Source organism: Carcharhinus amblyrhynchos, chromosome 15, assembly GCF_965287045.1.
Source record: "Carcharhinus amblyrhynchos chromosome 15, sCarAmb.v2.hapA, whole genome shotgun sequence".
NCBI classification, from domain to species: Eukaryota; Metazoa; Chordata; class Chondrichthyes; order Carcharhiniformes; family Carcharhinidae; genus Carcharhinus; species Carcharhinus amblyrhynchos.
The window spans coordinates 20,285,278-20,312,083 of record NC_137338.1 but is presented as its reverse complement, the minus strand read 5'-3'; the positions used below and the strand labels follow the sequence as shown (position 1 = coordinate 20,312,083).

General features: G+C 43.8%; 1 protein-coding gene across 1 annotated transcript in view; it reads left to right on the top strand.

Annotated features, from left to right (window-relative positions):
- tfg (trafficking from ER to golgi regulator) overlaps positions 1-26,806 on the top strand; it is a 149,490-nt gene that overhangs the window by 112,243 nt on the left and 10,441 nt on the right. Inside the window, exon 7 of the mRNA XM_080203545.1 lies at positions 24,946-25,038. Within this exon, the coding sequence (XP_080059671.1) occupies positions 24,946-25,038 (93 nt within the window). The remainder of the gene's footprint in view (positions 1-24,945; positions 25,039-26,806) is intronic.

Below are 26,806 nucleotides of genomic sequence, written 5' to 3'. Positions count from 1 at the left end.
CAGATCAAATATGGGCACAGTCGCTCTTGCGCGCTCTCTCTCTCGCTCTTGCGCGCTCTCTCTCTCTCGCTCTTGCGCACGCTCTCTCTCTCGCTCTTGCGCGCTCTCTCTCTCGCTCTTGCGTGCTCTCTCTCGCTCTTGCGCGCTCTCTCGCTCTTGCGCGCTCTCTCGCTCTTGCGCGCTCTCTCGCTCTTGCGCGCTCTCTCTCTCGCTCTTGCGCGCTCTCTCTCTCGCTCTTGCGCGCTCTCGCTCTCGCTCTTGCGCGCTCTCGCTCTCGCTCTTGCGCGCTCTCGCTCTCGCTCTTGCGCGCTCTCGCTCTCGCTCTTGCGCGCTCTCGCTCTTGCGCGCTCTTGCGCGCTCTCTCTCTCGCTCTTGCGCGCTCTCTCTCTCGCTCTTGCGCGCTCTCTCTCTCGCTCTTGCGCGCTCTCTCTCTCGCTCTTGCGCGCTCTCTCTCTCGCTCTTGCGCGCTCTCTCTCTCGCTCTTGCGCGCTCTCGCTCTTGCGCGCTCTCGCTCTTGCGCGCTCTCGCTCTTGCGCGCTCTCTCTCTCGCTCTTGCGCGCTCTCTCTCTCGCTCTTGCGCGCTCTCTCTCTCGCTCTTGCGCGCTCTCTCTCTCGCTCTTGCGCGCTCTCTCTCTCGCTCTTGCGCGCTCTCTCTCTCGCTCTTGCGCGCTCTCTCTCTCGCTCTTGCGCGCTCTCTCTCTCTCGCTCTTGCGCGCGCTCTCTCTCGCTCTTGCGCGCGCTCTCTCTCTCTTGCGCGCGCTCTCTCTCTCTTGCGCGCGCTCTCTCTCTCTTGCGCGCGCTCTCTCTCTCTTGCGCGCGCTCTCTCTCTCTTGCGCGCGCTCTCTCTCTCTTGCGCGCGCTCTCTCTCTCTTGCGCGCGCTCTCTCTCTCTTGCGCGCGCTCTCTCTCTCTTGCGCGCGCTCTCTCGCTCTTGCGCGCGCTCTCTCTCTCGCTCTTGCGCGCTCTCTCTCTCGCTCTTGCGCGCGCTCTCTCTCTCTTGCGCGCGCGCTCTCTCTCTCTTGCGCGCGCTCTCTCTCTCTCTTGCGCGCGCTCTCTCTCTCTCTTGCGCGCGCTCTCTCTCTCTCTTGCGCGCGCTCTCTCTCTCTTGCGCGCGCTCTCTCTCTCTTGCGCGCGCTCTCTCTCTCTTGCGCGCGCTCTCTCTCTCTTGCGCGCGCTCTCTCTCTCTTGCGCGCGCTCTCTCTTGCGCGCGCTCTCTCTCTCTTGCGCGCGCTCTCTCTCTCTTGCGCGCGCTCTCTCTCTCTTGCGCGCGCTCTCTCTCTCTTGCGCGCGCTCTCTCTCTCTTGCGCGCGCTCTCTCTCTCTTGCGCGCGCTCTCTCTCTCTTGCGCGCGCTCTCTCTCTCTTGCGCGCGCTCTCTCTCTCTTGCGCGCGCTCTCTCTCTCTTGCGCGCGCTCTCTCTCTCTTGCGCGCGCTCTCTCTCTCTCGCGCGCGCTCTCTCTCTCTCGCGCGCGCTCTCTCTCTCTCGCGCGCGCGCGCTCTCTCTCTCTCTCGCGCGCGCCCTCTCTCTCTCGCGCGCGCCCTCTCTCTCTCGCGCGCGCCCTCTCTCTCTCGCGCGCGCCCTCTCTCTCTCGCGCGCGCCCTCTCTCTCTCGCGCGCGCCCTCTCTCTCTCTCGCGCGCGCCCTCTCTCTCTCTCGCGCGCGCCCTCTCTCTCTCTCGCGCGCGCCCTCTCTCTCTCTCGCGCGCGCCCTCTCTCTCTCTCGCGCGCGCCCTCTCTCTCTCTCGCGCGCGCCCTCTCTCTCTCTCGCGCGCGCCCTCTCTCTCTCTCGCGCGCGCCCTCTCTCTCTCTCGCGCGCGCCCTCTCTCTCTCTCGCGCGCGCCCTCTCTCTCTCTCGCGCGCGCCCTCTCTCTCTCTCGCGCGCGCCCTCTCTCTCTCTCGCGCGCGCCCTCTCTCTCTCTCGCGCGCGCCCTCTCTCTCTCTCGCGCGCGCCCTCTCTCTCTCTCGCGCGCGCCCTCTCTCTCTCTCGCGCGCGCCCTCTCTCTCTCTCGCGCGCGCCCTCTCTCTCTCTTGCGCGCGCCCTCTCTCTCTCTTGCGCGCGCCCTCTCTCTCTCTTGCGCGCGCCCTCTCTCTCTCTTGCGCGCGCCCTCTCTCTCTCTTGCGCGCGCCCTCTCTCTCTCTTGCGCGCGCCCTCTCTCTCTCTTGCGCGCGCCCTCTCTCTCTCTTGCGCGCGCCCTCTCTCTCTCTTGCGCGCGCCCTCTCTCTCTCTTGCGCGCGCCCTCTCTCTCTCTTGCGCGCGCCCTCTCTCTCTCTTGCGCGCGCCCTCTCTCTCTCTTGCGCGCGCCCTCTCTCTCTCTTGCGCGCGCCCTCTCTCTCTCTTGCGCGCGCCCTCTCTCTCTCTTGCGCGCGCCCTCTCTCTCTCTTGCGCGCGCCCTCTCTCTCTCTTGCGCGCGCCCTCTCTCTCTCTTGCGCGCGCCCTCTCTCTCTCTTGCGCGCGCCCTCTCTCTCTCTTGCGCGCGCCCGCCCGCGCGCTGTCCCTCGCCCGCCCGCCCGCGCGCGCGCTGTCCCTCGCCCGCCCGCCCGCGCGCTGTCCCTCGCCCGCCCGCCCGCGCGCTGTCCCTCGCCCGCCCGCCCGCGCGCTGTCCCTCGCCCGCCCGCGCGCGCTGTCCCTCGCCCGCCCGCGCGCGCTGTCCCTCGCCCGCCCGCGCGCGCTGTCCCTCGCCCGCCCGCGCGCGCTGTCCCTCGCCCGCCCGCGCGCGCTGTCCCTCGCCCGCCCGCGCGCGCTGTCCCTCGCCCGCCCGCGCGCGCTGTCCCTCGCCCGCCCGCGCGCGCTGTCCCTCGCCCGCCCGCGCGCGCTGTCCCTCGCCCGCCCGCGCGCGCTGTCCCTCGCCCGCCCGCGCGCGCTGTCCCTCGCCCGCCCGCGCGCGCTGTCCCTCGCCCGCCCGCGCGCGCTGTCCCTCGCCCCTCCCCTGGCGCAGCCCCCCCCCCTCTCCCCTCCCCTCTCCTGGCGCAGCCCCCCCCTCTCCCCTCTGAAGATGGACTGCTAATGAGTGAAAAACCAGTTTGACCTTGTCTTCACCAACCTGCCTGTTGCAGATACATCTGGTCGGAGTGACCACTGCATAGCCCCATCTTCACAATGAGGGATCCCTCCTTTTGTGTTGTGCTAGATTAGTATTTTATCAAACGCCTTATCATTTTAATAAGGCATTTGATAAGGTTCCCCATAGTAGGCTCATGAAGAAAGTAAGGAAGTATGGAATAGAAGGAAATTTGGCCGATTGGATAAGTAACTAGCTATCTCATAGAATACAGCAAGAAGTCTCATAACACCCGGTCAGACTCCAACCAGTTTATTTGATAGTAATCTCACAAGCTTTCGGAAATGGTGTTCCTTCGTCAGGTATGTGGAAAGTTCCGTAGAACCTTCCACACTCCTGACGAGGGAGCATCGTTTCTGAAAGTTTGTGAGATTACTATCAAATAAACTGGTTGGATTCTAACCTGGTGTTGAGAGAGTTCTTACTGTGTTTACCCCAGTCCAATGCTGGCATCTCTGCATCATATCTCATAGAAGACAGAGGGTGGTGGGGAAGGGAAAATTTTCAGACTGGGAGGCCAGTTACCAGCAGTGTACCACAGGGATCAGTGCTGGGTCCTCTGCTATTTGTGATTTTTTCTCAATTTCTTGGAAGAAGGAGCTGAAGGATGTGTTAGTAAATTTGCTGATGATGCCAAGATTGGTGGAGTAGTGGATGAGTTGGAAGGCTCTTGTAGGCTGCAAAGACACGTATAGGATGCAGAGCTGGGCTGAAAAGTGGCAGATGGAGTTTAACCCTGATAAGTGTGAGGTGATTCATTTTGATAGGACAAACTTGAATGTGGATTAAAGGGCCAACGGCTCTGAGGAATGTGGAGGAACAGAGAGATCTTGGAGTTCACATCCACAGATCTCTAAAGGTTGCCACTCAACTTGATAGAGCCGTGAAGAAGGCTTATAGTGTGTTAGCATTTATTAACAGGGGGTTTGAGTTTAAGAGCCGTGGGGTTATGCTGCAACCACATTTGGAATATCATGTGCTGTTCTGGTCACCTCGCTGTAAGAAGGATGTGGAAGCATTGGAGAGAATGCAGAGGAGATTTACCAGTATGCTGCCTGGTTTGGAGGGTAGGTTTTATGAGGAAAGGTTGAGGGAGGTGGGGCTTTTCTCTTTAGAGTGGAGGAGGATGAGAAACGACTTAATAGAATTTTATAAGATGATGAACATAAGAACATAAGAAATAGGAGCAGGAGTAGGCCATCTAGCCCTTCGAGCCTGCCCCGCCATTCAATAAGATCATGGCTGATCTGTCGTGGCTCAGTTCCACATTCCCGCCCTCTCCCCATAACCCTTAATCCCCTCACTTATCAAAAACCCATCAACCCGCGTCTTAAAAATATTTAGCGAGGCAGCCTCCACCACTTCAACGGGCAGAGAATTCCAGAGATTCACCACCCTTTGAGTGAAGAAGCTCCTCCTCAACTCCGTTCTAAACCACCCCCCCCTTTATCTTGAGGCTGTGCCCCCTAGTCCTACTGTTCTTTCTGAGCGGGAAGACTCTCTCCACCTCTATCCTATCCATCCCATTCATCATCTTATATGTCTCAATGAGATCTCCCCTCATTCTTCTAAACTCTAATGAGTACAAGCCTAGTTTATTCAGCCTCTCCTCATAGCTCAACCCCCTCAACTCCAGTATCAGCCTAGTAAACCTCCTCTGCACTCCCTCCAAGGCCAAAATATCCTTGCGTAAGTACGGCGACCAAAACTGCACACACTACTCCAGCTGCGGCCTCACCAATGCCCTATACAGCCGCAGCAAGACCTCCCTACTTTTATATGAGGAGGATAGATAGAGTGGGCGTTCAGAGACTATTTCCTCGGGTGGATGTAGTCATTACTAGGGGGCATAACTCTAAGGTTCATGATGGGAGATATAGGAGGGATGTTCAAGGTAGATTCTTTACTCAGAGTGGTTGGGGTGTGAAATGCACTGCCTGCTGTGATAGTGGAGTCGGATACTTTAGGAACTTTCAAGCGGTTATTGGATAGGCACATGGAGCACACCAGAATGATAGGAAGTGGGATAGCTTGATCTTGGTTTGGACTTAGTTCGGCACAACATCGAGGGCCGAAGGGCCTGTACTGTGCTGTGCTGTTCTATGTTCTAAACTGGATGGAGTTTGAGCAGATTGCCAATTCAGATCTGGACATCCATGAAGCATTATGGGCCATCCGAACAGCAGAATCCAAATGATGCTGAGTCGTGACCTAATTAATGAACAGTGCTTGTTTGCATGTGGCTGCTGAATTTTTTTAACCATAATGGCTGGGAACCTTACAGGAATCAGCTGTCCAGTCTTTAAAATACGTGGGTCAGAAGTAGCCACTGAGGATCAGAGGCAACTGGACCCCACCACTAAGGTATGTGGCAGGTGGAGAAAGATTCCTGGTCCACAAAGAAACTTCGAAAATAAATTGCAGGCTTATTTTGTTAGGCGCCTTCTGACCCTGGCTTCCATTCCTATAGGTTAGACCACTGCTTAGATCTCAGTTTATAATTGCAAATTTAGAAAGAAAAATGCAAGGGCTGTTGTTTTCATTGGAGTGTTGGAAGATAAGGGGGAACCTGATAGAGATTTATAAGATTATGTCAGGCTTGGATAGATTGGATAGTCAGAATCATTTTTCCTGAGTTAAAGATGGGTCAATTACCCGGGGGCATAGGTTGACAATGAGAGGGGGAAAGTTTAAAAGAGGTGTAAGGGACAAGTTTTTCACACAGACGCTGGTGAATGCTTGGAATACAGAGGAGGTGGTGGAAGCAGATTCTACAACAACATTCAAGAGGCATCTGGATTGATTCATGAATAGGCAGGGAATAGAGGGACATGGACGATGTAGCAGCAAGAAGATATTAGATTAGAGAGGCATCTGTGTTGGCACAGACTTGCTGGGCCATAGTGCATGTTCCTGTGATGTATTGCTCTTCAAGCCATGCATTTCTCTAGTGTCTTGCGTGACCTCAGAACATCCGAAAGCACTTCACAATCGATGAAATACTTTTCAAGTGCGGTTGTTGTTATAATGTGAGAAGCAAGGCAGCCAAATTGTGCAAAACAAGGTCCCACAGAAAGCAAGATGATACTGACCAACTATTTTTTTAATGATGTTGAGTGATAACCAATGGCAAGGACACCAGGGAGAACTCCCCTGCTATTTTTTTGATTTTTTTTGCTCTAGGGGAGGTGATGGCTTATAATATTGTCACTGAACTAGCAATCCAGAGATCCAAAGTAATGCTGTGGAGACACGAGTTCCACTTTTTTGTTTCCTTGTATTATATGATGAAAACAAAGCCATTCAATTTTTATTTTTTTAAAACTATATATTACAAAATTCCTGAATTGGAGTTTGGTGCCTTGGTTTGCATTTAGACAGCTAATTAATTAATTCACAATGCAGATACATTTCAAAATCCCAAATATTGTCCAAAATGTATCTTCTAATGACTTAGATTTATTTTAAAAGATGCACCTTTTATGTGTTTGTGTTCCTGTTATACCCACATTATGTTGAATTTATAGGTTTTTTTAAGACTTCCAGTATTGGAACATTTTCCCATCTTGAGTATGGGTAGTTAATTTCCTGATTGTAGCAAATTTGCATGAACTTGTACTTTATGACAAGATGGCAATTTAAAATGCCTCTTTTATTTGGAGAAAATTGATAGAACATTTTGCTCAAGTATTCAGCATACAATTTCTAACTCTTACTTGAACAGTATGAATTTAATGTTAACACAGCTATCTAGGTCGCAATCAAGAGTACCAAAGTTTACAAAATTACCAGCATGATATCAGTCGTTATGATTTGTTTCCTTAACTTTCACTTGCACCTTCAATTGTATTTTTTGTCTTTTTATCTGTTTCTCATTTATAGGAATTTCCTGAAATCCATGGTGTAGGCAACTTGTTAACCCAAAATCATAAATCAGTTTATAAAGGTTTTGGAAAAAGATGTACTCCTAGAAACAATTGTAATAAAAAACACATGGCCAATTTTAAACTTCCCAAGATATTTGAAGACTGGTTTTTGAATTTAAAAAATGCTACTTTCAGGTGTAAGCAAGAAAAACTTGAATAGAACGTTTATGAAATGCCGTGAAATAGTTATTGTTTGCTGGGAATGCCTTTGAGTAAATTAGAGATGTTCTTGGAAAAAGTGAGAATTTTCTACTTTACTATATATCATTTTGATAGAAAGTGACGAGATTAGCCTTTCAAAAGGGGAGTTTTATTTACAATATTTAATTGCCATGTTATTACTTGCATAGACTTTCCTCCATACTTCTAGCTTATGTTCATAAGCAGATGGCTGCTTTCTGATCTGAAACTTGTACTCTTGTCCACGATATATAATGCAGTAATTTGGAATCATTACTTGAGATGGTCAGTTATTCCCCAACACCAGAGATCACATGGGATGTCCATGTTCTCCTGATGCTTGCAAGGCAAAAAATGGCACACATCAGTGGTGTAAAAAAGTATCAAACTCTACTACAGAACCATAGTGCACCAGGCATCAACTTTGTTAAACACTAAGTATTTAACATCTGCCTACTTCATTTTATATGAAGTGACTAACCTTCGCCTTACTTTGTTACACACACGTTATCCAAAATGTATCAAAAGCTTCACAAAATTTCCAAACTCATGACTTCAACTTAGAGTTACTACCTGTGGCGAGACAAACTGATCAGATTTCTTCCTGATGGGATTTATTCCAATGTCGTTGAGTCCCAGACTTGGAGTCTTGCTGCTGCGTTTGCTGTCTCTGAATCTCTCTCTTATACAGACATTGTTAGCACTAATGGTGTTTCCAGTCACATACAGTGCAGGCATTAATTAATCATTGCCTTTTTTTATCACAAATGTTGAAGAATTGTGCCTCTACCAGGCTGGTGATTCTCTCAGGAGCACGACAGACAAGAGTCTGTCTTCAATCACTGTCTGATCAAGGCAAAGTAACTGCCACTGTCCGTTCAACTTCCATGCCTGTTCCATAGCTGCACATCCTTTTTTTTTGCTGCTCCCACTGTCCCTATCCTGGTACAGAGCTAACTATTTTGACCATCAGGTTTGCTGGTGTCTTCACTTTGGTGCCTTTATGAATACCCATCAGTCTACAGTCTCTTTTGAAATCGGTTTATGTGGAAGCATTCATTAGGCTTAAGTAATTCAAAAGTCCCTGAAGTTGGGTCCATCAAACAACACCAATTAATGACAGAATTAATTGCGTTGAGCATTGCAGTTTGTGCTATTGAACAGATACTTACGCAGAGTTCCAACCTCTCCTAACTGCTGACGCTTTTACCATGTATTATTTAATTAACATGTCAAACATATCTGCTAAATAATTTCCAGACCTGACCTGGTTCCACAGGCAATTTGTCTCTAAACTTTCATTTCAAGTTGAATCGGGAGCAAATGCTGAGTACCAGCACCGCTATCGAATCCAGATGGTCAGTACTGCAGGAATTTGCTTTGGGAATGAAGACTGATGCCATCACCTGGAGCTGCACTCAGGTTAATGAGACGCAAGTGTAATACTATTTACGAAAGAGTTATTTTATGAGACAAAGGGTAATGTGAGGGAGGGAAAAAAAATGGAAGGTTGTTGTGAAAATAGGTGTTTCCTCATTAACAACTGAAGCCTTATGTGGTGAATAGTGCATTTATGCCCAGTATTTATGCCTGGGTTTTAAAGTTGACTTAAAGAGGAAGGTGCATTTAAACTAAGGGCTGTTAAAATTGCTAAACAGGAGATGCCCTGGCCATAACTCAGAATTCAATTTTTGCAATCTGCCAATGTTTGTGCTGGTTAAAACTCTTATTTTGTTTGTTGAAATAAGCACAATCTGTTTTTCTGAATGCACCACATTTACTTTAGTAACTACCAGTCACTGTTTACCCCAGAATAATGAAGTGCAACTGCTACCAGCTATAAATGCGTGTACACTGTTTCAAAGGGGTAGATGTGTTGTAAAATACCATGAGTGCTAGCATCGCATCTTATTGAAAAAATGATTTCCAGGCAGAAAAGTTCAAGTTTATATTGAGCCAGTGTTGGCTATTTAATTTTTATTGACTTCACATCAGTTTTCTAAGTGTTGTATATGGAAGCTCATCAGGCTTTTAGTGCAAGAAGTTAATTTTGGTGATAAAATAGTAATGCATCTTGAATATGGATCCAGTTTAGAAAGACGGTTGGTTTTATTTTGTGCCTCAGTTGCACTAAGTGCTAAATGAAATGAGTATGGAAAGACTGAATCCAATAAATGTTCGCAATGTGGAACTGCCTGTAATTTTGAGTTTGCAGCCCACCCACAGAGATTGAAATTTGCATTCCGTTCGATTGCTGATGGAAATGCTACTTGACTACAAAATAAGGGCATTCTGCTAAAATTAGGAGTAAGGTATCTTGTTAGTGATATTTAGTTGAGTTGCACTGTGTCTGATTGAGGAGTGCTTGATGGTTATGTGTGATACAGATCACCCAACATGAGTTGCTACAGCAATGTGCACTTTTACATGCATATTGTAGTTTGGATCTGTGGATTAGTGATGGTTGAAGTTCCAACTTTTTTTCCAATCATACGGCTGACTAGTGATCTCCCACTCATACTGCCTGCTATCGGCATGTATTGGAAGGATTTGCAGGTTAATAACCAATATGTTTTGCCATGTTATGGATACACCTTCCTTGGTCATCAACTCCTGGGGTGAAACTCTAGAGCTTGCTATCCACCTCATCACAAGACCTCTCATTTATGATGATAGTGGATGTTAAAAAAAATCCCCAAATTTCCCATTCTCTTCAGATCTGAATAACTAAAAATAAGAGAAACTGTATCTGGAATTTCTATATGTGAATGAATTTGTAGCTCAGTATATATTTGATTCCCCATTCACATGATTTCTCATTTCATCTTTTCCATGTATTCTAAGTTAGTTTCAACTGTGATGTGTTAGTATTTGTAATAGTTGATGCACAAATTTTACTTTTTGACAGAGGTGTTGCATCTAGGAGGAAAAGTAAACATTTGAGCCGAGTATACTTTTTACTGAAATATTTTTCACTGTATCCCGATGCATGTGACAATAATAAATCATGTCAAAGTATAGGCTTTAATTTATGAAACCATCTCAAAGGTAGCAAAGGATTCAGTTGTTAAGCCTCCAGTGAAGGCAAGGAAAGTTAAGTTTGTGCTGGCCATGATTATATTAGCAAAATAAAGATGTCCGTTAGAGGATGAGAAGGGGGACTTAGTGGTAGGGGATGGGGAAATGGCTGAGGTCTTGAATAACTTTTTTGTTTCGGTCTTCACGGAGGAGGACGTGAATAATTTGCTGGGTGTTAGAGATGGAAAGGTGGTAGGACTGGAGGGTCTCGATGACATTACTGTTACTAGAGAGGTGGTGCTCGACAGACTGGAGGGGCTGATTGTGGACAAGTCCCCAGGACCGGATGGAATGCATCCGAGGGTCCTGAAAGAAATGGCGGAGGTGATAGTGGATGCCTTGGTGGTTATTTTCCAGACGTCGCTGGATTCCGGGGAAGTGCCAGAAGATTGGAAAACGGCTAATGTTACGCCGTTGTTTAAGAAGGGTGCCAGCAAAAGGCGGGGAATTATAGGCCTGTTAGTTTAACGTCTGTTGTAGGTAAAATGTTAGAATCCGTCATCAAGGAGGAAATAGCGAGGCATCTTGAGGGGAACTGCTTGATAGAGCAGACGCAGCACGGTTTCGTTAAAGGGAAGTCATGTCTGACAAATTTACTGGAGTTCTATGAGAATGTGTCTAGGGCGGTGGATAGAGGAGAGCCGGTGGATGTGGTCTGTCTTGATTTTCAGAAGGCGTTTGACAAGGTACCTCACAAGAGGTTATTGCAGAAGGTCAGGGGGCATGGAGTTGGGGGTAGGGTGTTAGCGTGGATAGAGGACTGGTTGTCAAATAGGAGGCAGAGAGTGGGGGTCAATGGGTGCTATTCGGATTGGCGGATGGTGACTAGTGGAGTGCCCCAGGGGTCGGTGCTGGGGCCTCAGCTATTTACCATTTATATAGATGATCTGGAGGAGGGAACCGAGTGTAGGGTGTCGAAATTTGCTGATGACACCAAAATTGGTGGAAAGGCAAATTGTGCGGAGGGTGGTGAGAGTCCACAGAAGGATCTAGATAGGCTGGGCGAATGGGCCAGGAACTGGCAAATGGAATTTAATGTTGGCAAGTGCGAGGTGGTCCACTTTGGTAGGAATAATGGTAGGAAGGATTATTACTTACGTGGAGAAAAACTGCAGCAGGCGACGGTGCAGAGGGACCTCGGGGTCCTTGTGCATGAGTCGCAAAAACCCAGCTTGCAGGTGCAGCAGGTGGTCAGGAAGGCGAATGGGATGCTGGCCTTCATAGCGAGGGGGATTGAATATAAAAGTAGGGAGGTCTTGCTGCGGCTGTATAGGGCATTGGTGAGGCCGCAGCTGGAGTAGTGTGTGCAGTTTTGGGCGCCGTACTTACGCAAGGATATTTTGGCCTTGGAGGGAGTGCAGAGGAGGTTTACTAGGCTGATGCCGGAGTTGAGGCGGTTGAGCTATGAGGAGAGGCTGAATACATTAGGCTTGTACTCGTTAGAGTTTAGAAGAATGAGGGGAGATCTCATTGAGACGTATAAGATGATGAATGGGATGGATAGGATAGAGGTGGAGAGACTCTTCCCGCTCAGAAAGGATAGTAGGACTAGGGGGCACAGCCTCAAGATAAAGGGGGGGTGGTTTAGAACGGAGTTGAGGAGGAACTTCTTCACTCAAAGGGTGGTGAATCTCTGGAATTCTCTGCCCGTTGAAGTGGTGGAGGCTACCTCGCTAAATATTTTTAAGACGCGGGTTGATGGGTTTTTGATAAGAGAGGGGATTAAGGGTTATGGGGAGAGGGCGGGAATGTGGAACTGAGCCACGACAGATCAGCCATGATCTTACTGAATGGCGGGGCAGGCTCGAAGGGCTAGTTGGCCTACTCCTGCTCCTATTTCTTATGTTCTTATGATAACAACCTTGCTTTGAGTCTTGATTTATATTAATCTGGTGCCAAGCATTGATTATTTATTGATAGGCATGTTTGAATTTTATGAACAGAAGAGTTGAACTAGAATTTGAAATGTGAATGTATAGCAGTTATAAAATTAAGAATGAAAAGAGCTGCACTAAATATTAATCATTATATTTTTGCCAATAAACAAGGGGAAACTGTTGACAGCAAAGTATGCTGTCAGCTAAGGAAGATTTATTTTATTGCCCTTTTTTATTGAGTTATGGACCATCTTTGTGGATGGCTTGTTGCGCTAATCACATTGCTGTTTGGGTGGGCTTTGTAGCAGCTAATATAGTATTCTAAGTTGAAAGAAATACGCAAATAGCTATTTCAATGGGAAGGACTGTTTGGGACCTGGAATGGTGAGGAGAGATGAAGTGAAAGGGCAGGTATTGCAGTCATGAGCTCACGTGGGAATGAGGAAGATTGTTCGGGATGATTGAGGGCCATGGTGATGTGAGGGAAATGGTCACTTCAGAATGCTGAAAAGGAAGATGTGTTTGGTAGTGGCATCAACATAGAGTTGCTAAAAAGTGGAGAGTGATCCATTGAACGTGGAAGGTAAGGATAAGGGGAATCCTATCATGGTTGTGGGAGAGGTGAGTGCAGAAACCTCTGCAAAGTATGGCTGATAGGCAAGATTAAAAAAAGAATTGCTATTATAACTTTGTTCTACAATGAATTGTGCTAGACAAGTTGGTTTTAAAAATTAAATTTCAGCAATTCGCTGTTGTAAATGTTTAAATTTGAATAGCCCTCCTGACCTCCAAAGCAACGTTCTCTTTGCTTCTGTCTCTTTTAGAGTATTCCTTTCAGTATTTGGATTGTATGCCTGATGTCATCTGTGGCCGGTAATCCTAACAGTGAATTGCTACTTATTCCAGGCCACTGTCCCCAAAATGAAATGGAAAGGGGGGAAATGTCTGCTGTATCATCTCTGTGATGACTGAATTGCATGTTTTCACTTCAATGAAACAACAATCCTATTATCTATAGGCAATCTTTTGTGTACTTAAGAGGTCTGTGATTGGTAAACTTTCTGAACATTCACCCTTCACAGCTAAACAAGGTTAGTAAATCAAAATAACTTGAATTTTTCAGTTCCAAGTAACTAGAATTCCATCTACATCTTTAAAAGAGCAAACACATGCTTGAATATCAACTAGAAAGAACAACCTATAGGGTCTTCAATGTAGTAAAAGGTTGAGGGCACTTTAAATGAACATTAGATATTGCAGCAGCTGACCAAAATCTTGGTAAAGGAATGAGTTTTATGGAACATCTTAAAGAATAGGAGAGGTGCAGAGACTTTGAGGGAGGGAATTCTACAGCTGAGTGCCTTGGAAACAGAAGGTAGGGATATTAGTGGTAGAGCAATCAGAATTGGAGATCCATAGCACTGATATTTGAAAATGTTCTGACTGGAGAAAATTAGTGAGAGGAAGGAATCTGGCCATGAAGGGATTTGAAAATAAGGATCAAATTTTTAAAACCAGGGCATTGCTTAACAGGGAACCAGTGCCAGTTAGTGAGCGTAGGGATGATGGGTGAACAGGACTTGGTACAAGGAAGGGCATGGGGAGGAGCAGAATTTTGGATGACTTCAATTTTACGGGATGCGGGAAATCAACGAATGATGTCTGGGAAGAGTCAAGTGAATTGGGAACAAAGGCGTGGATGAGAGTGTCAGCAGTGGGTGAACTGAGGTGAGGGCAAAGTCAGATGGTATAGAGCTGGACATAAGCAGTCTTACTGATGGCAAACGGAAGCTCATTTTGGGGCCAGGTATGACAGCTACTCAGTTGAAAGAAAAGGCATGTGAAATTCCATTTTGAATTTTAATTGATGTGATCATTTTAATTTAGCAATAACTGCAGACAGGTAAATTCTAAGAAAACATAAAGCATGTTAGAACTAAACAGCTATTGGTGGTATGCTGCAATCTCAAGTCAAGGTCCCAGTGTATTCTGAGTAAAAAATTGTTTCTTTTCTCTGTCATTTCCAAAGAACACCCTGCCTAAAACAAATACACACCCCCTTTCCTTTCCATTTCTTGTATATTCTTGTATAATGCTGTTTCATAAAGTAATTATTGTGCATGTCTGTGTGTCTCATACACTGAAAATACCACACAGATTCAGATGAAACTAAACAATCATGCTGGAACATGAATATATTTGATTTGTGTGCTGTTTCATTTCTGGACTGCTGTAATTTGTTTTAGAAAAGTTGTCTTTCTCCTTTGGCTACATTTTTGCTGATGATTCACGTGCACTGTTCAGCTATTGTGTGTCTTCAAGTGGGAGTACAATTCAATTTCAGCAAGGCATTATCAGCTGCAGTGGGAACATTGTAGGTCATCATTCACTTGTGTAAGAGCTACTGTTGCATACTGTTGCTGTGATGGTGATTTTCTGTGGCAGCCTGAAGACTTTGTTCTTCAAATTTCTGTGCTACAGCATGGAGACTTTGGCACCAAATGCCTCAGTAATGTGTAGGCTGTTCCCAATTATTGAAGTCAATCTGGCATGAAATTATGTTGCATTTGCGTGAATCTTTGGATTTTAGTTTGGACTGCTCAACAGGTCTGCTGGAGCCATCAAGCTTTCCATACAATGCATCTTCTGGGAGTGTGCATTCTGATGATTTGGCTTGGCTGTGTAGTTAATATTGCTTAGGCATTGCCATGATAGTTTGAGTTAGAAAGCTGCAGTACTTCAGTGTTGGGAACTTGATGCTGTCGCTGGATCCCAGGTTTTGTTTTTGATCTATTATTGTCACAAGTAAGCTTAAGTTAACATTGCAGAAAATTCCTACTTGCCACACTCCGGCGCCTGTTGGGGTATGCCGAGGGAAAATTTAGCACGGCCAGTTCACCTAAACAGCACGCCATTTGGACTGTGGGAGGAAACAGGAGTATCCAGAGGAAACCCATGCAGATTCTGCACAGAAAGTGACTCAGGTTGGGAATCGAACCCAGGTACCTGGCGTTGAGGCAGCAGTGCAAACCACTGAGCCATCGTGCCGTCCAAGAATCTAATGTTTGGGGAGAATAATGGATGTTGTGATAGTCATTGAGTCGTAACAATCAGCAATGACGTTGATAATGTTTTCTCCCTTTATAATAATCTTATAACACTTGAGCGGGGATGACCCAGTGGTATTATCACTCGACTATTAATCCAGAAACTCAGCTAATGTTCTGAGGACCCGGGTTCGAATCATCGCTGCAGTCCCTGAAGTGAAGGTACACATAATGCTTTGAAGGAGGGATTCCAAGATCTTAACCCAGCAATAATGAAGGAACCATGATATGTTACCAGATGAGGGTTGGGTGTGACTTGGAGGGGAATCTACAAATAGTCATATTCCCAGTTATTTGCTGTTATTCCCTTTCTGGATGGTAGTGGTCATGGGTTTGGAAGGTGCTGCCTAAGGAACTTTGATGAGTTCCTGCAGTGCATCTTGTAGATGATATATGAGAGAATGTTCTGTAAATATACATCATAACTAATGAATGAAAAATGGTATCACCATTTTTCATAAAGGAGTATCCACAAATATTGTAGCAGCATTTACTTTCAGTTCAGCTATTATAATCTGGTTCCTAAATGCAGTATCTTACCATTTGAAGATTGTATACAATACAATGTCTCAAATCTGGCTGTCTAAAAACACATTGTCCATAACCTGACATTTTCAGAATTTACCATGTATCAATTTCAATTGAGTGAAATTTTAAAAAAAGCTTACCTGGTCAATTCAGCTCGGTGCTGCATTGGTGCAGTTGTTCCCATGCATTGAGCGATCTTGACCCTACCTGACTGGACTTGACCCAAACTGTCCAACCCGAAATCTGGCATGACCTCGGTCCTGAGGTGGCATGTTTTGAGACGCAGTCCCTGTATTAAATTTATACTGCATCCCATTTGTCTATTCGTACTGAGTCTCTTTTGGCTTGTGTTGAAAAGATGACTTTCTAACTTGATGAGTTATCTGGCTGGTAACAATTTGATCTGATGTGGCCAATGATTTGATTTAAATTGATTAAACGTTAATTGTTGCTTAAAATGTAATGTACTTATTCAGTCCACATTTTCGATCATCATTCACTTGTTTTCTATTTCTTAAAAAACTGATCAAATCCTCACTTGTACTCTTTTGAATTAGTATGAAGCAAGTTTTCTTCAGAATTAATTAAATTCACTAAATAACTTTCCATAGTCTAATCTGTAAATGGTTCTTTTACTGTAATCCCCCCATCATTAGCCTTGGTTGACTGCCAGTGCAGCATCCAGTTTCTGGCTTTAAAGTTTGATTCACATGCCAGGGACTTTTCCTTGACACCGGTATTCTCTCACTTTCACCAGTGCGTTTTAATGACTTTTCAAAATGTAAAATCTGTTCTACATATCAACTTAGCACAATTGAGTTATTTATTGGAAACATGAATGTCATAACACTTATGCCAGTGGGTACTTCAAAGTGCAACTTGACATTGAGTCAGTCCTAGGTAAGAGAATGAAATGTGGGAAAGAGAAAGTATCGAATGTCACCTCACAAACAGAGGTTGTATTTCAATCTTTTTCAAAATCAATCATAAGCTAATTCAACCTAAGAGATTGTCTTTAGCCCTGAATTTTCATCCAGATCACTGGTGCTGTGGGGGTGGTGTCATCACCACTATTCTCTGGCATTCATTGAATCATTTGTTATGTCTTTAAAGCAGTTGTCAAAACTGTTCTACTGTTTCACTGTTGAGCCTCAACAAAGAGTTTCAGGCTGCAAAAAAGTGACCCATCAAGAGCAACATTCTTGTTGGAGAAAGAGAATGCTTTCTGTGACTGACTTGTGCACAATGTTAATCCCCAGACATGAAAAGCATGTCTCAAAATATAGTTCTGTTAAAATACCTGATGCATTGAAGCATTGTCCCTATAATTAATTGTTAATTTAGTCAGAAATCTGTTCAAGACCATATTATCATTTGAGGGATTCTCCCCTTCATATATGATTGAACTTTGTATGGTTCTGCATCCAAATTCTCAGGATTAGTCTCTGGGAATTGACACTAGTGGCTATCTGCTTCAGTTTCTTTACCGGGGGTTCCTTTGAGGACCTACGTGATATCTATCTTATTTTCCACCTGTGTGGTTAATACCTTTAGTAGTGCATTCAGAAAATGGTTGGGTCCTCCTCGCTTCCCTGTTACTGCATTTGCAGTGCTTTTCCTTCAAGGATGTTCCAAAGGCAGTAGCAGCAACTCCTGTAGACGGAGCAGACTGCCTTTAAGAGGTGCAGTCATGTTGCCCAGTCCACTTTTGAGTGTTCAGCCAGTCTGCACATCCTGAATCTCACATCAAAGCAAACCTTATCCAACTTCTGCCCCTATATATTGGATAAACAAACTTGATGGCACAGGCAGTGGAGGGAACAGGAGTAGATGAAGAAGCAGAAGTGATTTTCAGCATACGTGTGAAAACTAACTGCCTTTCTGCAATTGACTTCTCACAGGGGAATACATAGATGAAGAAGTAGAATTGGCAAAGTATAAATCCTCTGGATATTCCAGAAGTAACAGTGTGGGAGTCGGAAGCAAAGTCACTGCTGCAGCTTTGGCTACAATCAGATAACAATGATTGTAACCAGGTGAGGGTAGTTTCACTCACTGTGCTGGAAAGTGGAGGAGGATGGTGTGATTGACTGAGAGGTCAAAAATAGCAGCAAGGAATAATGACATGGCAGTCACAGAGAATGCCATTTGAAACTTGGATTAATGCTGTTTCCGTTCTGAGACAAGGATGGAATGACCTGAAGTTGCAAGAAAAGTTGGGGTGGTGGTGGGGGGGGTGCGGGGGGGGTACTTTATAGTTTGAGTGGGGAGATGAAAGTTAAAGCAACAGTATCAATAGGGAAGTGATTTACAATATCAGCTAGCATGGGACCCAGGAAAGGAAATTGAGTTGTCCATTTTGTGGAAAAGGAGTTAAGGAATAATGGTGTGCCTGATGCTGAAGGTAATCTTGAAGGTGACATGGTGGAGAAAACCCTGAAGAGAGATACTGGTTTAGTGTTCTGGAGGGATGTTTGGAGGCGCTATGATTACCAGGCAAGGAGAAGTTTTGGGGAGATAGAGGCAGCTGAAGGGCTGATTTCAGACAGATTGTTGATGGTGGTAAAAATAAGCTGGGGTGACCTTGGATATCCTATGCTGCTGAATTTGTATGTGCATGATGCTGTCATACAATACTGACACTGGACATGATTGGTTTTCCATCAGAATGTGGACCATGTGCAGGGTTTGTGCCCATCAGAAGGGTTGTCCTTTACTTTTACTCATTTCTGGGAACCCGCACCCCAAATGGGCCTAACACCAGATGCTCACCAAAGGAGGTGAATAGTGTATTATCATCCCTTAATGGATAACTGGGAAACTATAAAAATAAAGTAGCTATCAAATATTTTGTTGTCCACCTGGGGTTAATATTTATCATAATGCAGATATATATCTGTTTATATATAAAACTGGGACAGTGCCACAGCAATTGACTTTAATATACAGTTGGTACTGTATTTAGTTTCATCTTACGTATGCTCTGTCCGGCTCCTTAGTTTATTGTCTGCTGATGCTTCAAAAAGAGAGTCCGGAACACACTAATCCCTACTCAAATAGAGAGGATAATCATTTGTAGATTTAAACATAAAAATGCAGACATCTTGGAAGAAAGAACTTGAGTTAATATAGTATTCTTCTTGTTCTCAGACAACATAAAGTAGTTTGCAACCAGTTAGGTGCTTTGAGGTGCAAACACGGACCATTGCAATATGGGGAAATACTGCAAGCAAACTGTACACACAAGGCCCTACAAATAATAGCAAGACAAATCATGAGAGAAACTTTTTTTTACTGATAGTTGAGCAATAAATACTGGCCTCGACAATAGGCTTTATTCTGAGCTATTTTCGTGGTGGTGGTGGTATGGCATTGCCTCCCATTCTCTGGGGCGGTTTTTTTTTTATTTATTAGTGTCACAAGTAGGCTGTAACACTGTAATGAAGTTACTGTGAAAATTCCCTAGTCGCCACAGTTCGGGTTCAGGGAGAATTTAGCATGGCCAATGCACCTAACCAGCACATCTTTCGGACTCTGGGAGGAAACCAGAACACCCAGAGGAAATCCACACAGACACTGGGAGAACACGGAAACTCCGCTCAGTGACCCAAGCCAAGAATCGAACCCAGGTCCCTGGTTCTGTGAGGCAGCGGTGCTAACCACTGTGCTACTGTGCTTCCCCACCGGGATGGCGAGACAAGTCGCAAGTCTACCTTAGCCAGAACAGAGATTGAACCACAGAGTTGGTGCTTTTCTGAACCACATGCTTGCCATCTAGCCAACTGAGCTAATGAGTTCCCATGCTTAAATGGCGACCTGTAAAATGCTCCCCTTTCAACTTGAAAGTCCTAAACCCCCAAAAGAACTAAGCACCAATGTTGTATTTTTAGTGCCAATCTAATTAGTTGCATGCTATTATAAGTTCCAGCTGTGTGGTTGCAATGTTTATAAAGTGTTGTGAGGGGATGGATGAACCAAGAAGTGTAAATTCAATCCAGATGAATTAATTGGACCAATTCTACTTTGGTTAAGGAGTTCTGTTTTTAATATTGCATTTATGTACTAGAGGAATTCTGTTTATAATAAAATATATTTTAATAATTTAAATAAAACAATCACAGGTGAAATACAAATAAAGAGGGTACTCGTAGAGTGCATACCTCCACTACCCTGTATACAATGCCACTGTGATAAGAATAAGTCTTGTAAGCAGTGGTTCAGTGGTGCATTGTCATCTTTTGAGTCAGGTGGTTCATGTGCTATTGTAGAGACTTCAGCACCTAATCTAGACTTTTAGTTCTGAGCAGTACACTGCACGATTAGAAGTACATTATTATATGAGGCATTCAGTTGAGGCTAGTCTGAACCCTAGGTAAACATAAAGTTCAATTTGGAAACATTTGAAGACTGTTGCCTTGGCCAGTATTTATCCCTCAACTAATGTCAATAAAAAAAATTATCTCATGATTTGTCTTGCTGTTATTGGTAGGATCTTGTGTGTATAGTTTACTTGCAGTATTTTCCTACATTGCAGTAGTCAGTGACTGCACTTGGTTGCAAAGCACTTTAGGTTGTCTGATAACATGAAGTGTACAAGTTCTTCTAAGATGTCTGAATCTACAACTTATTATCTCCTCTATTTGGATAAAAACTAGTGTGGGTTGACTTAGAAAGGCTGGTTCTCATCATTGAAAATAAAACCCTCTTCCTCAGCAGGACAATCATTTCTATGCTTTTTGTCTCCTAACATCATGACATTACTTTCTCAGCAGCCATTTTACACAAGATCTACTTTCAATCAATGTTGGACTTAGTGGCTGAACATTTTGGGCCAACCTACATCATTGTTCTACTCGTGTCTATGTGGGTTTCCTCCGGGTGCTCTGGTTTCCTTTCACAATCCAAAGATGTGCAGGTTAGGTTGATTGGCCATGGTACATTGTCCCTTAGTGTCAGGGGGATTAGCAGTGTAGATATATGGCGAAAAGGACAGGGTGGGATTGTTGTCATTGGAGACTCTCTGGGCAGAATGGACACCTCCTGCACTGTAGGGAATCTATAATTGTTAATCCTAACATTCAAAATGTGCTTGGTATTGTTTGATGCAAGTTCTGTACAATTTATTTTAATCTTAAGAATAAGTAGATAGTTGTGGAAGCCTTTTCAATCAATAAACTGAATCTTAGTAAGGTTTTAAACATCTCTTTTCTCCTACTCCAATAACATCCTGCCTTTAGAACCCTCGATTCCCTTCTCCCTCAGGTATCTGTCAACTTTTTGCCTGAAAGTAAAAATGATGCCTGTTTCAACCAGTGAGATCCATACCACTCTAAAGAATTTCTCTCATTCTTTACTTATTAATGGCTATTGTATGTATTACCTTTATACTGGACTCCTCCACAGGTTAAGAAAGCTTCTCCAGCTTTCCGAGTGTCAAAGGCATGGAGCTGAGGGCTGAAAAATAATGCAGATAAAACAACTGGCGTTAGACAATCAGGAGAGAGTTTCACAAGTAAAAGTTTGAAGACTCTGCAGTGTTACTGAAGCGTAAATGTTTGGGGGTGAATCAACAGTGAGAGCTGCAAGGAATCAAATTAAGTGGAAGAGAATAGAAACTGGTAGCTGATTAGAACTGTATTCCATAGAAGAGGCCACAAAAAGCACTATTGTATTTTAAATTTGGTGTTTTAATTACCTTAAATCCAGTAAAAATAATGCTGGTATTTGTATCTCCTTTTGATTTTTTTTCCATGCCTCTTATAATCATTTCTATAAGTTTGCTGAAATTTTGTAATTTTCCAGCGACAGTTAAAAACTAGCCGATGTTTTGAAATTCTTGCAGCTTTTATAGGCTCAAGTGCATGGTATTGCAGATAACAACATATTGAAGCGTTTTGTTACCAATCCTCATATGTCAGAAATCTCATGATAGACTTTATTTTCCACATATTGCAAGGTTCAGACTTAAAGATGAATGAGAAATAAATTAGAGGAAAAGCTTGGTAATGCTTGGTACTACTTTATTTTTGGAAGGATTTATGTGCTGAGTGTATGGAAACACTGCTGGCTGTTTCAGTAAGAAAGCTTGGAAATTTGAATGGAACTAGTGAGCACTTGATGACAGATGGATGACTGTTTCTGGTTAGAAAAGATTTTGGATTCTGTTGAAGCACCTTTGTTCTGACAATGCTGGAGATATTTTCTTCTTAATGTGTGAAAATTTTCTGCCTTTATGGCAGCGTTGTCCATTAGAAATTGCTGACTAACCACAAATATGGCAACAACAGCATCATTTTAAACACATTCAGTAATTTTAAATAGAACGTCTTGCACGCATTCACATAATATAGGTGAAGTGTTTTATTCCTAGGTTTACTTAAACATCTGCTAGCTTCTGGTAATGTAAAAACTAGGGCAGCATGCCCTCGTGCTGCTGCCTCACAGCACCAGGGTCCCAGTTCAAATCCAGCCTCGTGTGGAGTTTGTGTGTTTTCCTTGTGTTGCATGGGTTTCCTCCCACAGTCCAAAAATGTGTGGGTTAGGGGCATTGGCCATGCTAGATTGACCCTAGTGTCAGGGGAATTAACAGAGCAAATGCATGAGGTAACCGGCGTGGGGGCTGGGTGGGATTGTGGTCGGTGCAGGTTCGATGGGTCCTATGATCTCCTTTTGTACTGTGGGGATTCTATGATAACTCATTGACAAAACTTTCTAGCCATTAATGCTGGTGGGACCTTCTGATTCTGCTGACAGTACCAGTTTCACAGTGGCAAAAGGTGCATTCGATGGGAAACCTTGTTGACACCAACGGGACCAGGACACCAAATCCTGCCTCACATTTGTGCCCAACTATGGGTCTATGGACTGAGATGTCAGTCAGAAAATCTAAACAAATTAAGCAAACTGCAGCAGTGGAGGATGGAATTTAATATGGCTAAATGTCAGGTACAAATGTATCACCAACAGCCACATTGGCAAGGACAAGGTCAGGAAGGCTTTTCTACCTTGTGTTGGTTCTCTTACCACTTGCTGCAGACTCTGACTGGTTGAATTCAGCTTATTTTAGGGCTTTGAGGCGTGAAAAAGAAATTCAGCACTTTGAGAACAGTTATAAGATTTTGATTAATCCAGGACAAGACCGATCATGGTGCTTTTAATCTGTCATTCCTCCTACATACCACTAATTAGACTGTTGCAATTAAACCAATTAATGATATTTCTGAGCAATTCATCTCATCCTGTTGGATAAATGAGCATTAGATTTTGTGAAATTTTAGGTAAAAATATGGGAAAGACCTGTGTAGGTTTGTTTATTTATACATGGATAGGAATGCAGGTGACACATTTTTGTTACATTTTAAGGATGAATTTGCACCACAGGTACTGATTTGATACTGGTAACAGAGTTCAAGTTTCAGTCATGCAAAACCTTATTGACACTACTTGCCTCTAGCCTGGTTGCAACTTGAACTCTGCACAGAAGAGATCTGTGCAGCGTTCTTTCCTCACAGTTGAAAAGATAAATATTTTACAACTGAGGAAAGAAGAATATCAATTCTGAAATTGAAGAAACTAAGGTAGGTTTAAAAAGGCTACAGGCTCCAGGTCAACGTGAACTTGTTCACTTTTGCAGGAAGAATAGCACAGCAGTATACTAATCAAGTGGAGAAAGATCATGGTACTTGGTGGCGTAGAGGGATCCCTATGTCTTGGCATATCAATCACATAAAGTTAGTAAGTAGGTGCAGCAAGTGATTAGGAAGGCAAATAACATTTTGCCGCTAATGGCAAGAGGAATATAATATGAAAGTGGGGAAGTTTTACTACAGCCGTACAGGGCCTTGGTGAGACCATATCTAGAGTACTTTATGCAGCTTTGGCCTCCTCAAAAAATATATAATTGCTTTAGAAGCAGTTCAGAGGGGTTTTGCTGGATTCATTCCTGGGATGAAGGAGTTGTCTTGTGAAGGTTGAGCAGGTTAAGCTTATACTCATTGAAGTTTAGAAGAATGAGAAGTGACCTTATTGAAGCATACAAGATCCTGAGGCAACTTGATACCTGGAAGATGTTTCCTCTTGTGGAGACTAAAACTCGGGGACGTAGTTTAAAAATAAGAGATTGCCTCTTTAAGATATTGAATGAGAGAGACTTTTTCTCCCAAAGGTTTGTTGGTGTGTGGAATTCTCTTTCCTGGAAAGTAATGGAGGCTGGGTCATTAAGTTCAAGGTAGTTGGACAGATTTAGTTAGGCAAGGGAGTCGAGGATCAACCATCATCTTATTGAATAGTAGAGCAGGCTTGAAGGACTGAATAACTTAGTGCTGCTTCTATGTTCCTAAACACCTTTGTAAATTACATTTGACACCGTGGTGGAGTTAGAATCCATACAAGAGTAAACCGAAATGCTACACGACTACCATGTCCAAAGAATCTCACTTGCTTCACTTCGTGGGTAGGTTGAGCCCTATCTGGTTTTGCTATTAAATTTAAAATTGGCATTGTACTTTCCAGAAATTACCAAAGAAAATTATATTTATTCTCCTAGGTATGGAGTGTTGAAGAAAATAGCATCAGATGTTTTTCATTCCCCCTTTAATTTTAGTTGATTAGAAAAGCTTCATAGTTTTCAGGTTGCATTTAGAATTGTGATGAAAAATCAAACCTATTAGTTTGTTAGGTAACATTTGGGATGTTTTGTGTCTACAGAGTTTGCCTTGAGTATAGGAACGAGCATGTCCCAGATATATGTATAAAAGCAAATTACAGTAGATGCTGGAATCTGAAACTAAAAGAGAAAACGCTGAAAATTCTCAGCAGACCTGACAGCATCTGTAAGGAGAGAAAAGAGTTGATGTTTCAAGTCCAAAGGGTCACCTGGACTCACAGCATGAGCTTTTTTTTTCATTACAGATGCTGCCAGACCTGTTGAGATTTTCCAGCATTTTCTCTTTCGGTTACTTCCTTTGTAATTCATTGATTGAGATGTGGGTGCAGTGTGAAAAAGGTTGTTGTCCTCCTCGGCTAGTAGAGGCTGCATTTGAAATGAAAGCCCTATGCGATTGAATGATTTTAAACTAAAATGTTATATTTTCTTTCACCTGAACAAATCATATTCAAGTTTTTGTGTGAGCATTTTATAATAATGCATAACTTTGTCATGCTGATGTATGATTTCCGTCGTTTTTGTTGAATAGGTCAAATGTATCAGCAATACCAGCAACCGGGATATGCACCTCAGCAGCCACAGCAGCCACAGGCCCAGCCACAGTATGGACTGCAGTACTCAGGTGAGGGGACAGCAATGAAAGGAAAATGTCTTCAACATTACTTTCAATTCTCGCTCTTTCTTTGAAGGTACCTATTCAGGCCTTTGCTGTCTCTTTGCTATCATGTAGCATAGGGCGTAAGAAAGTGCTCGGGAAATTGAGCTAAACGTTCCTCCTCTCAGCAAATGAGAAGTTTCATGTGTGGTGTAAAAATTAACATTTACGTCAACATTCACAAAAGAAGGTGAGTGTATGGCAAAATACAATGAAAAGATGAGGGGTTGGCTGAATTATGGCTCAACTGTATGAGCTTAATCACTCACCACTGTGAACAGAATTATAGCAACGAACTAGGGATTTTTCCTGTCAGATAGGATCCGTGCTTAGATGTTGACTTTGGGATTAAATACGTTGAGCAACTACATCAGTTCAGTGTGGACTGGCACCTTTTCTTAATTGGCTGCCATTTTAAAAAGGTCAATCATTTAAGCAGCTGTTTCTTGTGGAAATATAGAAATATGAATATGAGGAGAGAATTTATGCTTTGTACCCAAGCTGCTTTGCTTTGACTACAGTTTGAATTCCTGTTAATCGTAACCAGTGAATCATAATTTGAACATAATTGTTTTCTTTTCCCTCTACCTCAGAAGGTCTTCCTTGACATATTTTGAAGTGGTGTAGTGCAGTGTCTTTTAACAAAGCTCAAAAAAGGTTTATCACCAAAAATGCTAAATAAATACCCTGATCATTTCTGATTAGGGTGTCCAGTCCTCCAGGTGGTGACTTTTTTTTTTGAAAAGCTGTCCTAAACCATTCAATAGTTTTATTGGTGAACAAAAGTCAATCCCTCCAGATTAAATATTTTATGCTTTGAGAAGACTTGTAAAGCATTAGTGCAATCTGAAGAGCATTGTGCAGAGGAATTGGTGGAATTTCTCGCATTCACTCTGGATGTAGTCGGGCTTGTGGATGAATTGAATATTGAACCAGAATAAAAGATCACAAAAATGACTGGAAGTGCTTCAGGGCACAATTGCTTAAAATGTTCAGATCTTTTAGGGCCAGTTTTATAGAATCCCTGTAGTTCAGCCTATCAAGTTTGAACCAATTCTCCAAAACAGCAGCCCACCCACACCCAATTCCCCCGCCTAACCCCCTAACCCTGAAACGCCTGGACATTTACCATGACCAATCTCCCTAACCTACACATCTTGGACACTAAGGGACAATTTAACATGGCCAATCCACCCAACCTGCACATCTTCGGACTGGTTGACAAATTCTGTCAAAATTGTGCTGTGATTACTCTCATAAACTTGACTCCAAGTTAATGTGATGCTGTTTTCGTCAGTTGTGTGGTAACTTTGCATCTCTTCATGTTGCAGAGAATCAACACCATCATGGAGTAAGTTTCTTTTTTCAAGGTTTCCATGCCTTCTAACTGCATTGCGAGTGAAGCAATGCAGATGAAATTTAATACAGACATGTGCAAATGCATATGTTGGAAAAAAAAACTGAGGCAAAATCATTCTGTGCTGTGAATAGCTTGAGGGTAAAATTGGAAAAAGCTCTACTTAATGGACTTGTCATTCAATGTATCCAGTTGTAGTAAAGTAGAAAGCAAAAACAAAGAAAATGTGGAGCATTCTTGCTAAACAGAGGTGGAGACGGTGCTTAAATTTGACCATAAAATATTGGAGCAGAATTGGGCCATTTGGCCCATCAAGTCTGCTCCACCAATCATGGCTAATATGTTTCTCAAAACCATTCTCACGCCTTTTCCCTGAAA